Source organism: Myripristis murdjan, chromosome 14 (genome assembly GCF_902150065.1).
Source record: "Myripristis murdjan chromosome 14, fMyrMur1.1, whole genome shotgun sequence".
Classification (NCBI taxonomy): domain Eukaryota; kingdom Metazoa; phylum Chordata; class Actinopteri; order Holocentriformes; family Holocentridae; genus Myripristis; species Myripristis murdjan.
Genome location: NC_043993.1, coordinates 36888787 through 36909696, shown reverse-complemented (window position 1 = coordinate 36909696; position 20910 = coordinate 36888787). Strand labels below are relative to the sequence as shown.

Here is a 20910-nt window from a genome sequence, read left to right as displayed (position 1 = left end):
ACAATTGAACAACATATATATATATATATATATATATATATATATATACACAATATTACAACAAAGAATGAATGAAAAATGAATGAAAAAAATAGCCACACTTCACAAAATATTTTACATTTCCAATATATAGATACAAATGTGGGTAAAATAAAAAGAAATTAAAATAAAATAAAAGAACTCGAGGTATAGAAATAGAAATTATATAAGTTAAATAAGATTATATACTTGACATAGTCTCCTTGTTTTACTCGCTTTAGAATTTATAATGTTCTTCAAATTACCCTAAATACTTGGAAAAAAGTGCTTTAAAAACAATAATGTTTGGACGTTGGTGTGCAAATTTAGTGCAATGAATGTGAAAGTGGGCAAATATTATTAAAAGGTTGATTATATATCTTTTTTTTCTGGATTTATTTTATCAATTTGTGAAAGGCCAAATAAAACATGTTGAAAGTTCAATTTACATGAAGGGTCAATTTTGGTATTTTATGAAATTTAAATTAATCCAAAATACATGCGGGTAGGTGCAATCTCAAAATAAATGACATATTGCTTCCTCTGCGTTGCTGCAAAAAGAGCAAAGAGTATCAATATTTTTCTTGTATTTTACAAGATAGGTCTTTACCGGATAACATCTGTGGATCAATTTAAAAGTAACCTCTCGTACCTTATTGGTAATAATAAACTTCTTTGACACAATCCAAGTGTTTTTCCAGTCTATTTCCAGTCATTGTAAATACTATTTCAGTAAAATTCAGCTGCAGGTTTGGAAACAATGTCTCTTTGAATAATATCTCTAATGCATCTATTATCTGATTACTACTGAGACTCGCTCAGAACAGGAAATACGTCACATGGGCCACGTGTACCGGAAAAACAGCTGAGTTTAGCCTGTAGCTTTAGCTTGGCCGTTCCGTTCCGTCCCTGCAGCCGCAGTTTATGGACGGAGACAGCAGAGCCAAGATGGAGGACATGTTCATTAAACCAGGTAAAGTTTCTCTCCAGGTAAAGCTCTGCCCTGTGAGGCGAGCTGTTAGCTCGCTGGCCGCGGTGGGTCTCCGTTGAGGCGTCACACTGAACCAAAGTCCGTCTAGAGAGCCGGCAGTTTAAGGCTCCGCTTGTCTCGGCAGTAGGACGCACAGTGTACACCGAAATGTGGGGCGTTTGTTGTGTGGTAAACTCGGCATAAAGTGATTCACCGGGAATCGATTATGTCAGTAAAATGTAAACCTTCACAGTCGGTTTCCTGTTATTTCCCCTGTCTTCTTAACCCAGAACACAGGCGGAGGGCGACGCAAACCAAACCCTTAAACAGAGCTTCTGCTGAAGTGAAATGCTCTGTGCCTGGCCCTCCGTAAGCCGAAATGACCAGGAGACACTGTCAGGTCAGAAAAGTCCCAGGTCATGTCCTGCCAGCTGTGTGTGTTCCCTGCGGAGCAAAGGAACCGCAAAATGCCCGTTTTCCGGCTGTAATTCTGTCTGACGGGTGAGAGTGAAGATGCCCGTTCCTGTCATGAAATGTAACGACGATCAAACGGACTGCAGGTTGAACAGGTGTGACTCAGGTGCGGAGAGGAGGATGAGTCAGCTGCTCACAGGCGGACAGATAGATGGACAGATTTATACTCAGACAGACAGACAGATAGATAGATAGATAGATAGATAGATGAAGTACATTTTGAACCAAAACGGTGAAATATTCCTTTAAGGCAGGTCAGTCAGAGCAAAACACTACAACTTGCTGTCTCTCTGTCAGACTCAATTAAACACAAACTCACTAAAAGGAAAATGGAACCATATTATCAGAAACGTGGCCCCGCCCACTCGCTTTTGTTTTGCTGTCTTTCAGACGGAGGGGCGGAGTCTGGCAGGTTTTCATATGGGCTGTCATATCAATCAAAAAACTGATATAATTTATTGAAACATTATCAATATGGGACTACGGAATCACCCAGGCCTGATAACTGATGGATCGGTCATGTGAGATCAGTACACCTGTGTGTGTGTGTGTGTGTGTGTGTGTGTGTGTGTGTGTGTGTGTGCATGTTTGCTGAGTGTGCGATGACATTGACTTATCAGCTCTGTGATGTCAAGTAAAGATCTTCCTGTTTGTCTGTTACCTAGGTAACCAGGAGCGAGGCTGGAACGACCCCCCTCAGTTCTCGTACGGCCTCCAGACGGCCCACGGACCGAGGAAGAACCTCCTCACCAAGAGGGTGGCTCCTCCTGCAGCCGGTAAAACTGCCACCAAAAACATAAATCCATACTTTGTCCTTATTTCAGACGTTTTATTTATTTTTTTCCAAGGTGGTAAAAACAAATGGCGTTTTGACCTGATCAAACATTTATAATAATCATCTTTATTTATAAGGCAACCTAAAAAACAGAAGTTTGACAGACAGCAGAGCAGAAGAACCAGAGAGCAAAATAACAACAGAAAGACAAAGAAGAGCAGAACAACATGAAGGAAGAATCAGGATACGACAGAAAAATAAAAGACAGAACAGCAGCAAGAAAACAGAAGGAAGATGAAGGATCAGGATGGTACAAGACATGAGAGGCAGGAAGGCAGTGTCATTTATTTACACACACACACACATAGATATACACATACATAAATAATAATAAAAAAAATCTATAAATAAATAAATTAATCAAGTGATGCTGCAACTTCAAGATAAAAGCAATAAGAAATTAATGAAGAAAAGAAAAGATAATGAAAAGGTTATCTATTGGTTCCCAGGTCCAGGAGCTCCGCCCCCTGCCCCACCCTCCTTCAGCCCTCTGGCTCCGCCTCCGTGTGGACCTGCCCCACCCCCTCGGTGCCAAGGTGAGGAAGCAGCAGAAGCCCAGTATAATTTTTTTTAACGCTGTTAAAAACACCAGCATCACAGAGTGGAGCCCCAGCGTCGCCATGACAACTGGTCTGATTGACAGCTGGTCTGACTGAACACCATGCAGGTTATTCAGCCAGTGTGTGGAATGAAGTCTCTAAGCTGAGGTTGCCATGGTGACGCTGGTTTTGCGGTGGCGGCCGTGCCTCTAGAGGGCGCTGCGTGCTTCAGAACCGACTCACACAGCAGAGCCTCCTGAGCCCGACCAGACGAGGAGGCTGCAGACGCACACACTGAACTCTGGTGCACGGCCAATCAGAGTATGTCCCGGGTGGTTCCTGTTGCCATGGCAACGGCTGTAAACATTCAACTGATGTTGCGGCTCCGCAGAAGAGTTTGTTGACGTCGGGAGCAGAAACTCTACCATGACTTTATCACTGTCGCCTGTAATATCCCTGTAATATTCCTGTAATATTGCTGTAGCTTCTCAGCTGCCGTGTGTGTGTGTGTGTGTGTGTGAGTGTGCTGCTCCCAGTGTAAACTGTGGCAGTGCATGTGTTCTTGCTGAAGGCCTATAAAGTAAATCAGGGAGGTTAATAATGCTGAGGGGAGTGTGTGCAGCGTCTCTCCCTTAGCTTCTCCTCAGCTTCTCCTCAGGCTCTACTCAGGTTCTCCTCAGCTTCTCCTCAGCTTCTCCTCAGGCTCTACTCAGGTTCTCCTCAGGCTCTCCTCAGCTTCTCCTCAGGCTCTACTCAGGTTCTCCTCAGCTTCTCCTCAGGCTCTACTCAGGTTCTCCTCAGGTTCTTCTCTGGTTCTCCTTGGCCTGTGCAGCTTCACACTGTAACAGTAAATGTCCAGCAGCAGCAGCTGATCTGACCTCTAATAACTAAACTCAGATGTTGCTGGAGGCTTTGCCACAACATTCTTCAGCAACAACACAGATCATTAGGATTAACCTAACATCTAATTAGCTTTTAACGTTAACCTGTTTTTATCGTTAAGAAATAACTTTATCGGCAGCAGATGGTTTGAATTTGTTGTTGCTGTGACGGCGTGACAGAGATCCACCAACAGCAGCTGCTGCTAATGTCACCATGGAGGTTTCAATAAAGTTATTCAAACAAAGTCTTCTGCCAATGCTGTGACATCAGTTAAACTCCACAGCTGTTGTCATGGCAACGGGAACCACCCGGAAACCCTCTGATTTGTGGAGTGCAGATCTCCACGTGGCGTGTTGTCGTGTGTTGGTGTGCAAATCTGGACGGGAACACTTCCAGCCATGTGATCTGTCAGTTTCACAGTGAAATGCCAACATTATTTGTCATCATCATTACCTACACAGGCCGTGCCTCTGTGTGGTCACCCTCTCCTGGTGGGTGGGAAAAGGGGCGTTTTTTGGCTGAAGTCCGAGCGCCGGAGAATGTTTTGTTTTCCAGCACTCGGACTGAGGCCAAAGACCAGCAGACAACAGGTTGTTCAAAGGTTTTGAAACATCACAACCAGCAGAGGTCCTTCATCATACAGTGCTGATACCAACCTGATAGACACACATGATGAAATGCACAATCCCCTCCAGACTGCCACCTGGTGGAGATGATATTTCATACAGCTGATGATTCCAACACTAAAGGAAACAGAGGATTTCTGGTTCTGACTCTTGCAAGGCGGCCATGTTGACAGTTTTATTGAGATATTATGATAACAAGGAAAACCATGAAACAAAACAGTATGCTAAAAAAAACCTGTATGAATGAGTGATAAAATAATGCTGTCATGTCTCACTCCCAAGTTTCCTCATGAGTGTTTGGATTCCAAGTCAATTAATCAATTTTTCAAGTAATATCATTAAGAACAGTTGCATTTAGTAGATTTACAATTAATATGAATATTTACAAAATATTCATGTTAAGCAAGCTAATAAGCCCAGCCGTTGATAATGGTAGTGTGCACCAGCACTCCATATCTTGCTCACATTTTCGCAATTAAGGGAGAAAAACTGAATGTATATAATAGATGAAGGGAACGAGGGACCGTAAAGCCCCAGTATTTGCAGTGTGAGGTCACTCCTCTGAAGGGAGGCGTGGAGGCAGGGATCTGAAGAGCAGAAACCTGATTGCTGGTTAGTGAGGTATAGGTGAGGGTCATCGGCGTATAATAACAGGTTACGTACCCCCGACACCTTGAATTATCCGCTCAATGCAGCAGCGCTGTCGTAAACAAACAGCAGCTCAGTCACCATGGCAATACACACTGGGGACAGGGGACGTCCTTGCCTCGTCCCGCAGGGGGAAGTGACTGGACTGATGCTAAGAGAGCATTATAAAGCTTCCACAATGTGTTTTTATAGATTCAGTTTTACGTAGGTCGCCTTTGATTTTTACCAGTTTAAATGCAGTTTTATGGTGTTTTTCTTAAATCTTATTTTATGTATTGTTCCACCAGTTCCACAGAATTTATTTTGAATGTGTTTTTATATCATGTCATTTAGCTTTAGTCCATTTTGTTTTTAGCTCTTCCAGTATCGCCTCACAGAAACTGCTAAAAAAATTATTTTCACTTTTATACTTTTACTGCTATTACCACAACTAATAATTCTTATTATTAATATTATTATTAACAACATGAATAACAATTATTATCATTGTTATTATAACAGCAATGATACAAATAATACTTATTGTTGTTGTTGGTTATGCTGTTCATGTTAATATTAACATCTGAAAGTCAAATCAGATCAATTTTGATGTACTCTAATGTCTCCTTTTAGCACCTCCCCCTCCCGGTATGGCCACGCCCCCTCCACCACCAGGTCCGATTGCATCTCAGAGAGAGCCAGACAGCAGCCAATCAGAGAGTGAGCCTGATGTAGAGGGCGTGGTCTCTGCGCTGAACTGGGCACTCGGAGCCTGTCGGCAAGCCGTCCCAGTAAGTGACCAGCTGGCAAACAGGAAACTGCACATGAACTCACTGGCTTTCTTTCAAAACATTAGCAAAAAAATTGACAAAAAACTCTGAAATTACCAATTTAAACATCAAATCATTGATTCTGGATCAACATCAGATTTCATGAGACTTGAAAATTTAAACAAAAAATTACAAGAAACTTACCTGAAAATGACAAAATAAAAACAACAACAAAAAACAAACAGAAACTTTTCATTTTTAAAAATAGTTAATTTAAAAAAAAAAAAAAACATGAAGTAGTAAACGAATGACAAGAAAACGGATTAGCTGATTATTTTAGGAATTATGCATGACTAATATTTAAACAAATCTCACATACTCCCTGCAGTACTCCAACATGCCACTAGGGGGACACAAGAGCGACTTCCTTGCTCTAACGATCACAACATCTTCATGTGCAGCTGATCATCTATCCATGTTTAAAAAAACAAATAATAGTAATAATGCAAAACACTGTTTGTGCTGCTTTGTCTGGTGTGACTGAGCCGGTGACCTTTGACCTCTGCCTGCAGGGTCAGGTGTGTGACGACATAGCGAAGAGGGTTGGAGTCCTGGAGGCCGGCTGGAGGTCAGGAAGACTCTCGCTGCCTGTCAGACGGCGCATGGGCACCCTGACCCGAGGTGACCTGTCTGATCACTTGGGACCATCTGCAGCTGATAATTATCTTTAGTTAGCAGTATTTTATTATAACTGCAGTACTGACAAGCCGTCACATGGTCGACTGTAGTTCATGTTTTGAACACCAGGAGGCGCCAGAGCCTCGGACTTGTTTGTCCAAATAAAGTTATCAGGGTTTGTGTTGAAGTCAGATTGATGTTAGCAGAGTTCACATCAGCCGGGTCAATGACAACAAACCTGTTACTGATAATTATTGTTAAGTGGTCCCAGCTCACTCTTTCTCTCTCTCTCTCTCTCTCTCTCCCCCTCTCTCTCCCTCTCTCCCTCTCCAGAGTTGCAGTCTGGTCACTGGGACTCAGCAGATGAGATCCACCGCTCTCTGATGGTGGACCATGTGACCGAGGTCAGCCAATGGATGGTGGGTGTCAAGCGACTCATCGCTGAGACCCGAAACCTCAGCCCAGAGCTGCTGGAACTGGACCAGGACCCCGCAGGACCGGACCAGGACCCCGCAGGACCGGACCAGGACCCCGCAGGACCGGACCAGGACCCCGCAGGACCAGAGGAGACCACCAGCTCCCAGTCTTGAGCTGCTTTGTCGTCTCAGGACTCTTTGGTTCCTTCTGCGTTCTGTGTGAACTTTGCATCTTTTTGTCCGACCCAGACCCGATGGGCTGTGCCGGAGATCCCCACACACCTGCTGCAGCCGAGGGGTCAGAGGTCAGCGCCCCACCCTGCAGCGGGGAGAGGCTGCAGTTCCTTGCTCAAGGACACATCAACATGGATGAACACATTAATCATTATCTTCTAGGGGACTTGAACCTGCAGCAGCCTTCTGTCCACTGTCATGAGTTTGAAATTTCCACCTGTGCTCCAGAGGGGCGGAGCTTACGAAGAGCTGCACCTGCTGCATGTGAGGCGTTCAGGACCTCCACCTGTCTGCTCCTGCTGAGAGACTCAGCAACATGTTCTGTCCATGTAGACGGCTCTGCCACACACACACACACACACACACACACACACACACACACACAGACTTTGATTCCAAAATGAGCTGCAACCCAAACCAGAGGCATCATCATCATCATCATCATCATCATCATCATCATCATCATCATCATCAACAACAACAAGGGCCCTTTTCTTCTGCTCATTATTTTCCTTTCAGAAACGTGTTAAAAAAAAAAGTGGTTATTTGATTTTCCTTGTAAAATACAAAACTTTTGAAATAGAGACTACGGCTGAAAATTAGCCAACTTGGCTAAACTGGCATGTTTACAGAAATGTTTATTAACGTGCACTGTCTCTGTATTCTAAACTAATAAACAAATACAATACGTTTGTATATTTCATGGTCCAAATGGGATGAGAGGAATTCTAAAATTGGCTTGACTTTCAGTTTCTATTTTGAAGAACAAAAAATAAAATCAGTAGAGAAGAGAAACAAAAAAAGGCATTTCCTGAGAGCGGATGAGGAGATTTAGAGCTGAGAAACAGTCGCCAGCGCACCGTGGAGTCAGAGCGGGCAAACACTGCAGCCTACAGCCTGGCCATCACACACACACACACACACACACACACACACACGTCTGTGTCCCGTGTTACATCATTATAGTTTGGCATTTTTATTCTGGCCACTTAGCCAGTCATAAATAATAACAAATAATAAATAGCATTATTTATTTACTTGTAAGTAATCTCAGTCAACACAAACCTCACCACACTGACAAATCCCAGGACACACACACACACACACACACACACTGCACTGTGTCATAAGCATGGATCAGCCGGTGTGTGTTTGAAATGTGGAGATCATGTTAACGTGTTGTTTTCCAGACGGGACCAGCATGAGGGAGGAGGAGGAGGAGGAGGAGGAGGATGGTGATGATGATGATGAAGGGGGATCTTGCAGTGAAAGGTGTGCAGGCTGCACAGACACCAATTAAAACAGTTAACCCTTTTTTAGTTTCCTTTTTTGTTTGTAGTGATTATACTTCTTGTTTTAAGAAATAGAAAATGAAAATCAAATCATTAAAAAAAATTCCTTTATCCCTCGCTGGCTATGAAAAAGAAAAATGGCTTGTATTTCAGAATGTAGTGTTTGTATTTTAAAACAAAAATAAATCACTACTCATTTATTTGTTTGTTTGTTTGTTTTTTGAGAGGAAAAGGAGGCGAGCAGAAGCTGCAGGACGGCTCTCACACCTTCAGCCTCAGCACAGAGGCACATCTGTCAAATTCAACCTGTGTTTTGACGTTGGCGTCTCCAGGGTGTGACGGGTGTTTGGCGTCGTGGCCGCGGGTGTGCGACCGCCCTCCCTCACAGAAACACTGCAGACTCAACAGACTCGAGCAAGACGAGCGACGTCACCTGGACTCGAGCCTTTTGAAAGACGGTTAAAACACAGCTAGTGTTGCAAAATTCCCGGAATTTTCAAAGTCGGAAAATTTCCATGGGAATTTTTGGAAATTAAAGGGAATAAATGGGAATAAACAGGAATTTTCGGGGAATTTTCGGGAATTTAAATTCACTGCTTTCACCTGGTCATATACATGTATACATAATAAACATTTTGGTTTGTTATAAGCAGATATGCATGTAAACATGTTACATTATAATGAATTTCCAGGGAATTTTCGGGAATTTTCATAACTGGCAATGAGTCTTTTCCATCGCTGTGGAGGAAGTTTGGCCCACTCCTCTTTACAGAAATGTTTTAATTCAGCCAAACTGGAGGGTTTTCAAGCATGAAAGGCCTGTTTAGGGTCATGCCACAGCATCGCAGCTGGATTAAAGTCTGGACTTTGACTAGGCCACTCCAAAACTTTCATTTTGTTTATTTTTTAAGCCATTCAGAGGTGGACTTGATGGTGCTTTTTAACCCAAGTGCGCTTGAGTTTGAGGTCATGAACTGATGGCCGGACATTGTCCTTCAGGATTTTCTGGTAGAGAGCAGAATTCATGGTTCCATCAATTATGGCAAGTCATCCAGGTCCTGAAGCAACAAAGCAGCCCCAGACCATCACACTACCACTGCCATGTTTGACTGTTGGTATGATGTTCTTTTCATGAAATGCTGTGTCAGTTTTATGCCAGATGTAATGGGGGATTTCATTAATAAATGAAATCATCATTTAAAAAATGTATTTTATATTTAATTGGGTTATCTTTGTCTAATATCAGAATTTGTTTGATGATCTGAAACATTTAAGTGTGACAGATATGCAAAAAAATAAGAAATCAGGAAGGGGGCAAATACTTTTCCACAGCACTGTCTGTCCCCCTCAGCAACTAAAAAAAGTGGTGATATTGATGCTGACATTTATTTTATTGATTATTGTTTATTTTTGCCCCATTCACCTTAAGTTAACAACAACAAAAATGAAAATTTCCAAATTTCCCAAGCATAAATTTCCATGGAAAATTTTTAAAAACCTCATTCAAATGGAAAACAAGAAAAAAAAAACGAAAATTGCCAAAATTCCCGAGCCGAATATTCCCGGGAATTTTCGGAAAAATTGGAAAAAGAGTGAAAGCAAAAATCTCCTGAAAATTTCCAATATTCCAGAGTGAAAATTCCCGCGGGAATCTTTGGAAACTTTCCGGGAAATTTACCAGAAACTTTCCACCCCTTTGCAACACTGAACACAGCTAACACCCGCCTGCAGCAAGGCGGCAATGTTAGCAGGGCTCGGGGGGAGGTGACCTTTGACCCCTCGTAGCGAACATGAACTCCTGGCATAAGACGTTGGTTTTATGGCGTCCGTCCACATCAGCTGAGCCGAGCCGGCGCCACCTGAGCCAGGTGTCTGCCTCCGCCGCCAGCCTCACCTTCACCCTGCTGAGCCCTGGTTAAACACACTGTGTAGTGAAGTGCAGCATGAAGCTAATGATGCTCCCTTCATTTTGAACACACCAGTGAGTTCAGCACAGTGCACACACACACACACACACACACACACACACACACTGTTTTTACATGGACTCCTGTGGGAAGCATCCACGACCAACAGATAGATAGATAGATAGATAGATAGATAGATAGATAGATAGATAGATACTTTATTCATCCTGAAGGAAATTCACAGTTTTCAGCAGTATCCACAGAGTACAAGATTAAGTAAATAAAAAAATAAAGAATAAAAGATGACCCTTGAGATCTAAAGATCTAAGTACCCAATGTGCAAAAAACAATGTGCAAAAAAACAAAAAACCAGTGTGCATTGATGTATACAATGTGCATAGATGTGGGCAATGTCCAAATTCACAGTATAAAGAGATGATAAACCATAAACCAGATAAACCATAAATGTCGTTCTTGAAAACAGGAAAGTGGCAGCAGTCAGATGTCAGGGCCAGTGGAGGGGAGAGAAATCGAGCCCGGGCTGATACTCAGAGAAGAAAACCTGAGATTAAAGTCATAATTTACTGAGAAAAAAACGGATATTTTCTGAGATTAGTGTGGTAAATTTATGAGAAAAAAACTCACAAATTTATGAGGAAAAAAATTCTGAGATTGAAGTCGCAGATTTGTGAGGAAAAACCTGTTGAGCTCGCGCTGCAGCGTTTCACCTGTGGAAGGACGGCTTTCTCAAAGATGTCTGCGAGACATGAGTGTGGATGAAACACAGTCTTTCACAAAAACGGCGTTTTCAGATCTCTGCGTCCTCGTGTGGACACGACCCGGACGCTGCTGCTGATGGAAGACGCCATTTATCATGACACAGCAGATTATTTCTGGGGCCAGTGTTCGCATGGCCGTGGATTATGTAGTGCAAAGAATTCCTCTGGTGATAAAGTTATAGTCACTGATGAAATTTGTTGTCACTTTAGTTAACAGCCTCTCTAAATATCAGATTGGGCTGGAAGCATCTAAAAATTAACATTACATGCCACCCCCATCTCCTGGTTGATTTTCATAACGCTTCATAATTAGTCATTGTCCTCCCACACTGAGCTGCTGAGAGGAGAAATGCAACCAAAGTTGGCGTTCTGTGGTGGAAGTGTTTCTTTGAGTTGATTTCGCTCTGCGGTGAGGAGACGCCGTGAGCGCCGCCTGGCTCCGCCGGCGTCCTCAGGACAGGAAGTGGTCCTGCATCAGAGCGCGTGCAGGCAGCGACGACCTGACGCCTCCTGCTTCATCAGAAATGCCTCACCTGTCCCCTGTCCCCTGCAGCTGGATTAACATCCCCGGGGTTTCTCTTAGTTATGTGGCTTCACTTAACCAGACATCCACAATCCTGATGTTCAGTCCCATAAAGCTTCACCTCGCTGACTGAACCCGGGCTTTTCCAATCTAGATCTGTGCGCGCTCACATAAAAAGGGCGGAGTTTGCTGCAGACGACCAATCGCAGACAAGGAAAAATCCACCTGAGCTGCATACTTTACGACGGAGGAGCAGACAATAATCTGAAATAAATACGAGGAATATAAATCCATCATCCAAAAAGCAACACAGTTGCAGCCGCAAGGAATGCTGGGGAAAAAATCGCCAACTGTGTCAATGCGTAAATTAATGGGATTATAAAACAAAACTGACAGTTTTAAAAAAAATTGAAATTGAAACCCAGTGACACTTGAACATGTTAGTGATGCTGCTTCCTTTTAAAAGGGTCAACAGCAGAAAACAAACAGAGGAGGTGAGAGTTTGACCCTGACGCTTCATTTGAGCTGCAGCTCAGCTCCGTGAGTTACTCTGGTCATAAATCTGGAATAAACACTGTGTTTGATTATTCAGTGTGTATAGGTGTTACAGCATCATGATGGAAGTGTATGAAGCCAGTCCCATGGTCAGTTATGTGTCATAAGTTGTTGCAGGGATTTTTATGTTGGTAGCCTTTGTTTTACAGATTTAGTGCAACATGGAACCGTCTTTGAGCCCTGGAGGGTTCAGAAAATCCCACGTCAGGACTCCCAGACCCCGAGGGACGCCACAGGAAAATTCAGGCTTTGATTTGGTGACAAAAACTTTTGAGCTTTGCAGATTTCAGTCAGATCTGCGTTTGGGCGGCGAGCGTTCAGTCAGCCTCATGTAGTTTCATTTTCCTGGACTGAGTTTGTGTTCGAGTCTGCGTGCTGCTCACACGAGTGCTGCTTCACCAGGACCCAGGCCGTTTAGTGATCCTGCACACTCATGATCCAGTCTTAGAAACACCAACACAAACCTTGTTTAGGGTTAACAAATATTTCATTAAAATTATATCGGAAAATAAATAAATAAATAAATAAAACGATGAAGGAGAAAAAATGTGTGAAAATTATCCAGAAATCAAAAAACAGCTAAAAAAAAAAAAAAAAAAACTTGAAAATGTAAGAGAAACGTTTTAATATGGAGCCTGTGAGAGTCTGTTTCCATGGCAACAGGCGGCACTTCCTCTCTTGTAGCAAAAGAAACGGCTCAGAAACCAGAAGAGGGCGATGACATCACAGCTGCCGCGCCACGCGCCTCACCCGCCACGCAACACACCTGCAACATTAACCACCACACCACGCCACACGCCACGCCACACGCCACACCACGCCACGCCACGCCACGCCACGCCATGTCATGCCCACCACGCCACGCCACGCCACGCCACGCCACGCCACGCCACGCCCGTCACGCCACGCCACGCCACGCCATGCCACGCCCATCACGCCACGCCACGCCAAGCCACGCCACGCCACGCCACGCCACGCCCACCACGCCACGCCACGCCACGCCACGCCACGCCCGTCACGTGACTCTCCCCTGTCTTTACTGTCTCTCTCTCTCTCTCTCTCTCACACACACACACACACACACACACACACACACACACACACACACAGACTAAAGGTCTTGACTGGTGTGTATCACAGTTTTGTATTTTTCATTCATTTTTTGTTTTCAGTTCAGTTTGTTGTCAGAGGGTTCGCTGATTTAGTTTTTATGATGTCAGAATGTTTGGTTTTAGTTGAGTTTTTATTGCATGTGCAGGGGGCGGAGCCTGAGGAGAGGCCAGGTGAGAGCCGACAGGTGAGCGAACCTGCAGCGCTCTGCAGGTGACCGACCAGGGGGCGGAGTCACACTCAGAAAACAGCACCTTCTCCTTTTTGTTCTTTCTTTCTTTCTTTCTTTCTCCTTTTACCTCGGCTGTTGTGCAGTCAGAGTGTGTTTCGCGTCTTTGGAGCGGAACGTGCTGACCAATCAGAATCAAAGACCTGCTCCTCTCCTCGCTCGTCCGTGGGGAGAGAGAGGGAGAGAGAGAGAGAGAGAGAGAAGGAGAGGCTGATAGACGGGCTGGAAGAGGAGAAGCCGAGCGGAAAAGATGAGTGGCAGAAAGAAAGAAACAGAGAAAGTACCTCATCCCCCGGGCTGAGAAATACAGCTAAAAATAGACAGAGAGACAGACAGGGAGAGAGAGAGAGAGAGAGACAGACAGACAGAGGGAGAGAGAGAGAGAGAGACAGGCTCGTCTGTCCCTCAGGCAGAGAGTGAGACAGGAGAGCAGGATGGGCTCAGTGTCACTGCACAGCAACCATAAAATATAAAAACCTCCTCAGTATCAGAGTACAGCAGTAGCAGGAGTATTACTGCATGTATTAGTAATCACAGTCGTGGTACCAGTGGTACTGCAGGGCTGAAGGCAGACTGAAGTTCTGGCTGCTGCTGCTCCTGCTCTCTCTCTTCTGCAACTACAACGGGATTATTTAACCCCGTTCCCCCAGATTAGGAGTCGCACAGTTATGAGAAAAAGACTTTGAGATTCTGAGATTTAAGTCAAATTTGTGGAGAAAAAAAAAACATTTATGAGAAAAACATTTAAAACTAGTTGTTGTAGAATCTGCTGACGGGATCAGCTGCAGGCCTGAGACACGGCCAGCAGGGGGCAGAACGGGTGGAAAAGAAAAACTAGTTTCCCCAGTTTCTTTTCTTGTACATTTACGACTTTAATCTCCGAAATTCAGAGTTTTTTTTCTCCCCCCTCCCCCGGCTCCGTCACTGCTTCCCTGCAGCAGCAGATCAGCTGACAACACAACAACACAACACAACACAACAACACAACAACAACAACACAACAACACAACAACAACATGGCCACAGTAGGATGAAAAAACATGTGAGCAACACAGTGAATGGAGAGAGAGAGAGAGAGAAAGAGAGAGAGAGAGAGAGCAGCGGTGGTCGAGCGAGCTACACAGTGAATGAAGAGAGAGAGAGAGAGAGAGAGCGCAGCAGTGGTCGAGTGAGCTACACAGTGAATGAAGAGAGAGAGAGAGAGAGCGCAGCAGTGGTCGAGCGAGCTACACAGTGAATGGAGAGAGAGAGAGCGCAGCAGTGGTCGAGCGAGCTGCACAGCGAATGAAGAGAGAGAGCAGCGGTGGTCGAGCGAGCTACACAGTGAATGAAGAGAGAGAGAGAGAGAGAGCGCAGCAGTGGTCGAGCGAGCTACACAGTGAATGGAGAGAGAGAGAGAGCAGCGCAGCAGTGGTCGAGCGAGCTACACAGTGAATGAAGAGAGAGAGAGAGAGCGAGAGCGCAGCAGTGGTCGAGCGAGCTACACAGTGAATGGAGAGAGAGAGAGAGCGCAGTAGTGGTCGAGCGAGCTACACAGTGAATGGAGAGAGAGCGAGAGTGCAGCAGTGGTCGAGCAAGCTGCACAGTGAATGGAGAGAGAGAGAGAGAGAGAGCGCAGTAGTGGTCGAGCGAGCTACACAGTGAATGGAGAGAGAGAGAGCGCAGCAGTGGTCGAGCGAGCTGCACAGTGAATGAAGAGAGAGAGAGAGAGAGAGAGTGCAGTAGTGGTCGAGCGAGCTACACAGTGAATGGAGAGAGAGAGAGAGCGCAGCGGTGGTCGAGCAAGCTACACAGTGAATGAAGAGATGAGAGAGAGAGAGAGAGCGCAGTAGTGGTCGAGCGAGCTACACAGTGAATGGAGAGAAAGAGAGAGAGAGAGCGCAGCAGTGGTTGAGCGAGCTACACAGTGAATGGAGAGAGAGAGAGAGCGCAGCAGTGGTTGAGCGAGCTACACAGTGAATGGAGAGAGAGAGATCGCAGCAGTGGTTGAGCGAGCTGCACAGTGAATGGAGAGAGAGAGAGAGCGCAGCAGTGGTTGAGCGAGCTACACAGTGAATGGAGAGAGAGAGAGAGAGCGCAGCAGTGGTCGAGCGAGCTACACAGTGAATGGAGAGAGAGAGAGAGAGAGAGCGCAGCGGTGGTCGCGCGAGCTACACAGTGAATGAAGAGAGAGAGAGAGAGAGCAGCGGTGGTCGAGCGAGCTACACAGTGAATGAAGAGAGAGAGAGAGAGAGCAGCGGTGGTCGAGCGAGCTACACAGTGAATGGAGAGAGAGAGAGAGAGAGCGCAGCGGTGGTCGAGCGAGCTACACAGTGAATGAAGAGAGAGAGAGAGAGAGAGCAGCGGTGGTCGCTCGACCAGAGAGAGAAAATTACAAGAAAAACAACTTTTCCAACAACTTTTCAAGTTTTTTTTCTCGTAAATTTGGGATTTTATAATCTCAGGATTTTCAAGTTTAATCTCATGAATTTATGACTTCAATCTCAGAGAATATCTAAGTTTAAATATTTTTTCTCAGAGATTTTTTTTTCTCAGTTTGAGAAACTTTTTTTTTAAATATAAATTACTGCACCAGCCTGCTGCCACCCTGAGTCCTAGTACTAATATTATTACTAGGAACTGTCAATATTCGTAGTAGTACTAGTAGTTGTGGTAGCCTTAACAGTAGTACTGTTGTATTTAATAACTGAGTACTTGTTTAACACTGTGTTTACTCTGTGTGTGTGTGTGTGTGTGTGTGTGTGTGTGTGTGTGTGTGTGTGTGAGAGAGAGAGAGAGAGAGAGCTGGCATCATATGAAGCTTCACTTTCCAGCTCAGAGAGAGGATGCAGTCGCCATGGTTACTGTGTGTGTGTGTGTATGTGTGTGTGTGTGTGTGTGTGTGTGTGTGCGTGTGTGTGTGTGTGCGTGCTGTGATTGGCTGCGGGGGGAGTGGGCGGGCGGCAGAGGGACTGAAAGCGTCTGTCTCTCTCTCTCTCTCCGTCAGATGAAGACAGAGAGAGAGAGAAGCCGCTCTCTCGTCCCTCCATCTTCTCTTCCTCCTCTTCTTCCTCTTCCTCCTCTTCCTCCTCTTCCTCTGTCCAGCCACTTTCCCTCCATCTTGTCTTCCTCTCCTCTGCTCCGTGCACACTCATAGACCAACACACACACACACACACACACACACACACACACGGTAAGTCCTCACCTTCCTCCTGGTCATCTTCATCATCCTCAGAGGAAGACGGACAGGAAGGCTCCTGACCCTCGCCCCGCCGGGTCACCATGGCAACGGTCATCTGCACTCGTTTCACCGAAGAGTATCAGCTGTATGAGGAGCTGGGCAAGTAAGTCCAACACCAGCATCATCATCATCACCATCATCATCACCATCATCACCATCATCATCACCATCATCATCATCATCATTGTCGTTGTTGTTTTTAATATTATCTTCACTGAGTTGTATTTTGTTAATATATTTTATGGTTTTAATATTTTATTAGTTGATCTTTTACTCAATTTGGTTATTTTTTGAATTTTTTATTTTTCTGTTGATTTATTTATTTTATTATTCTATCTTTCTGCTTATCTTATGACTGTGTTTTTGTAATTATTTGGTTGTTTCTATAATTTTATTTTTTGCATAGTTTTCTGTAAAGTAATAGCACAATTATTATTATTATTATTATTATTATATTGTAGTATTTTATCATTATATTACAACCTTCTAGTTTTGTTTTAATATTTTTTTTATTATTTTATTGACTGTTTTAACATTTCTGTTGATTCATTTATTTTATTTTAATATTTTTGCTTATTTCATGACTATATTTTTGTATTTAACTGCTAATTAAATTTTTTGCAAAATTTTATATTACATATAGAAACAGATTATTATCATCAACATCATTATTAATTACTAGTAATTTTTATTATATTATGACCTTTTAGTTTTGTGTTGACATTTTATTTTATATTATTTTACTCAGTAATGTGTTTTTTTTTTATTATTTTTATGTAATGATTTTTCAGATTTTTATTATTTAAATTTTTGTGGTTGTTTTATTATTTTATCTTTTTTGTATGTCTTTGTTTCTGTTTATATATTTTTTTAAAAATGTATTTGTGTCATTATTTAAACATTTACATCTATTTTTAATAGTATTAATATTTGGGAATGCACTGGCCATGTTATAATTAATGTTATTTTTGTTTTTGTTTTAAATTGATTTAAATATTGTTGCTGCTGTGTTAAAAATGAAAGCATCTTCAAACTGCAGGATCTAAAAAAAATCCATCAGCAGCAGCTCACATCACAACTCTGACTCATTATAGATTATGGATTATATATTATAGGCTCTACCTGTTACTGTATCCAAACCAACAGGTTTCTGATCCCTCATGGAACTGACAGACAGAGAGAGAGAGAGGGAGAGAGAGAGAGATAGAAATAGAGGGATGAGTGAAGCACCTTTCTGACCCCATCCCACTCACTGCCTACACACACAGAAACACACACTTATACACACACACACACACACACATACAGAGCGCCAAGAGTCCCTTACATAATGTATTGGTGGGTGGCAGAATACAGCTTTCATAAGAGACAGAGAGAGAAAAAGAGAGAGAGAGAGAGAGAGAGAGAGAGAGAGAGAGAGAGAGAGAGAGGGAGAGAGAGAGAGTTAAAATTCGATCTAATGACTGTGTTTTTTGTTGTTATTACTGCAGTATTCTTCTAGAGCAGTGTAATATTTCACAAAGCAGTGAAGCGTCAAATCAGGGAAGCAGGCGAGTGTTTCTCCAGCAGGAGGAGGAAGACGAGGATGATGAGCTCGTGTCGGCTCTCAGCTTCCTGTGCGTCTCCGCCAACAAAACTCACCGACATTTGGCTCAAGTTGCAAACACTGAGCCGTAAACTCAGCATCTCCGTGTGTCTTCATGTCCTGCTCGCTGAGCGCTGCTGTCTGAGGACAAGAGAGCTAACGGTGCTAAAGGCTGACACTTTGAAAGCGCTAATTTAAAGAGACAAGCAAGAATAATCCAAGGAATATTCCAACATTTTGGTCAAAATCCCCTTTATCTTCTCCCGACTTCCCCAGACTGAGACCAGATGTTGGACAGCATCTCCACCTCTGGACGTCCACTGGTTCAGCTCCTATGGGTAGCATTTCCTGTTAGCTTAGCATAAAGACTTGAGGTCTATGGGAGTCGTTAGCCTGGCTCTGTCAAAGTGAAGGTTAAGGTTAGGGTTTGAACTCCGTGTGTTTGACTCGTCCCACACCCAGCCTGCCTTCTGACGCAGTCAGGCGCCCCCTGTAGGCCACGTCATGTTACTGCGTTATCATACAGCAGCACCAGCGACACAGAGTGCGCCGCGCTGCCCTCTGGTGGCTGAACCGAGCGCCATCACGTCTCTGAACGAGCTCTGGCGTCTGCTGCATTCACCAACCTGCCAAAAAATATTCTCTGCTGTTTCCCTGAATTATCAAGATCATTATGAGATTATTATTATGAGATTATAATTCAGGAAAAAAAAAACAGGAATGACTTTACTCCAAACGAGGAAGCTGGTTAGGAAGCCTCCTCTTCCTAACCAGTGTGTGTGTGTGTGTGGGTGGGTGGGTGTGTGTTGGGGGCGGGGCAGTGGGTTCCACCTGGCAGAAGCTGATTGGTTCCTACTGCTGTGTTTCCAGGGGAGCGTTTTCCATCGTGCGCCGCTGCGTCAAGGTGCTGTCGGGTCAGGAGTACGCCGCCAAGATCATCAACACCAAGAAGCTCTCAGCCAGAGGTGAGGACCTGAAGGAGATTATAATCTCACAAATTCATGAGATTATAATCTCACAAATTTATGAGAAAAAACTGGATTTCTTCTCCACGTGTTGAGTCTGCTGCTGTGCATCAGGCCTGCAGGCTCCTTCTGCTCCGACTGAGGTTTTTTCTCATAAATTTGTGACAATAAACTCAGAATTTGCAAGGTTTTTTCCCATAATTTTACAACTTTAATAGACTGGGTTCTCTGTTCTCTGTTGAGTTGTTGTTGCTGTCAGCTGTTTTATTCTAATCTGGCTGCTGTTTGTCAGATTAGCTCTTCACTTTGTGGAGGCAGAGACTCCCAGTCATGTCCACGTCCCAGTCTCAGTAACCATCACACACACACACACACACACACACACACACACTGACCAGCAGCACTGAACACACTTTCTGTATATTTTTATTTGACTTTATTTGACTTCAGTTTTGTAAGAGCACAACATCATTTCACTTAGTTTTAGTTTAGTCCAGTTTTTATTTTTATCTCAGTTAAACTAAAATGTTTTCATGCCTAGTTTTAGTTTTTAGTTTTGTTTTAGTGACCGTGACCTTGATGTTGTACCCTGAGACATTTAGAGAAACGGTGAACAGTTTGACTCGGTGCTGTGGTGACGTGCTGAACGCTGCTCAGTCTGGCTGCTGATTCAGAAACAAGACAAGAAGAAACACATTCACATCATTTCACCGACAGAGATTCAAATCTGAACCTCGTCCACCTGCTGCTGTGAGCCAGAGACACAGCCTGCAGGTCAGTGTTGTGTCCAGCGGGGGCAGCACTGAACTAAACAGCCTGCAGGTCAGTGTTGTGTCCAGCCTCTGCAGCGCCCCCTGCAGGAGGAGCAGGATTATCATCTACAGAGCTGACACTCTGCTCAGCCTCTGCAGCGCCCCCTGCAGGAGGAGCAGGATTATCATCTACAGAGCTGACACTCTGCTCAGCCTCTGCAGCGCCCCCTGCAGGCGGAGCTGACACTCTGCTCAGGTGGAAGATCTCATTGTATAGATGATCTCTGATTTTACCGTCACGGTCGACATGCAGCGGACGGGGAAAGCAAACAGCTGATGAGGGAAGAAAGGCAGCTGGGACGTCTGTGGGCGGTGGAGAGCGGTGTGTGTGTGTGTGTGTGTGTGCGTGTGTGTGTGTGTGTGTGTGTGTGTGGAGGGTGGGGGGGTTGTTGTCCTTAAGAAACCTAATGAAGGCCCTAATTAGCATTAACACCATGATTGGGGGAATGATTAGCAGTGCTTAACGAGGCTTAACGAGGCTGTGGTCTGGTGGATCCCGGCCATGCAGCAGCAGAGAGAGAGAGAGAGAGAGAGAGAGAGAGAGAGAGAGAGAGAGAGAGAGAGTTGTTGTGGTTTGAAATGTCAAACCACAACAACTTTATTGTTTCTGCGAGGAAACAGGAAGGTGAGGAGTTTGGCTTTGAAGCTGTCGATGTTTAGTCATGGTTATGTGTGTGTGTGTGTGTGTGTGTGAGTGTGTTTGTGTGTATGTGTGTGTGTGTGTGTGTGTGTGTGTGTGTGTGTGTGTGTGGACCTCAGTTCGTACTGTATGATTCAGAAACTTATCAAAACATTTGTTTTTGTAACTTCTGCACTCTCTCTCTTCATTCAGTGTATAGCTCGCTCGACCACCGCTGCTCT

At 44.2% G+C, this 20910-nt stretch overlaps 2 protein-coding genes and 1 long non-coding RNA gene across 9 annotated transcripts in view; 2 read left to right on the top strand and 1 right to left on the bottom strand.

Annotated features, from left to right (window-relative positions):
* The first annotated feature begins 837 nt into the window (after nt 1-837).
* sra1 (steroid receptor RNA activator 1) lies at nt 838-7767 on the top strand. The gene is made up of 6 exons (XM_030068488.1): nt 838-991; nt 2128-2238; nt 2747-2833; nt 5605-5762; nt 6314-6422; nt 6753-7767. Exons 1-6 carry the CDS (start codon nt 943-945, stop codon nt 7007-7009), a joined length of 771 nt encoding a protein of 256 aa, XP_029924348.1. The 5' UTR covers nt 838-942; the 3' UTR covers nt 7010-7767.
* LOC115371268 (uncharacterized) lies at nt 1299-20071 on the bottom strand. Its single transcript, XR_003929349.1, has 3 exons — nt 19953-20071; nt 5134-5137; nt 1299-1309 (listed from the first exon to the last, which is right to left on the bottom strand). It is a non-coding gene; the product is annotated as an uncharacterized LOC115371268 (long non-coding RNA).
* camk2a (calcium/calmodulin-dependent protein kinase II alpha) overlaps nt 16698-20910 on the top strand; it is a 32526-nt gene continuing 28313 nt past the window's right edge. For all 7 annotated transcript variants that reach the window (XM_030068462.1, XM_030068461.1, XM_030068460.1 and 4 more), the window contains exons 1-2: nt 16698-16790; nt 19143-19237. In XM_030068462.1, the coding sequence (XP_029924322.1) occupies nt 16729-16790; nt 19143-19237 (157 nt within the window). In that variant the 5' untranslated portion in view covers nt 16698-16728. The remainder of the gene's footprint in view (nt 16791-19142; nt 19238-20910) is intronic.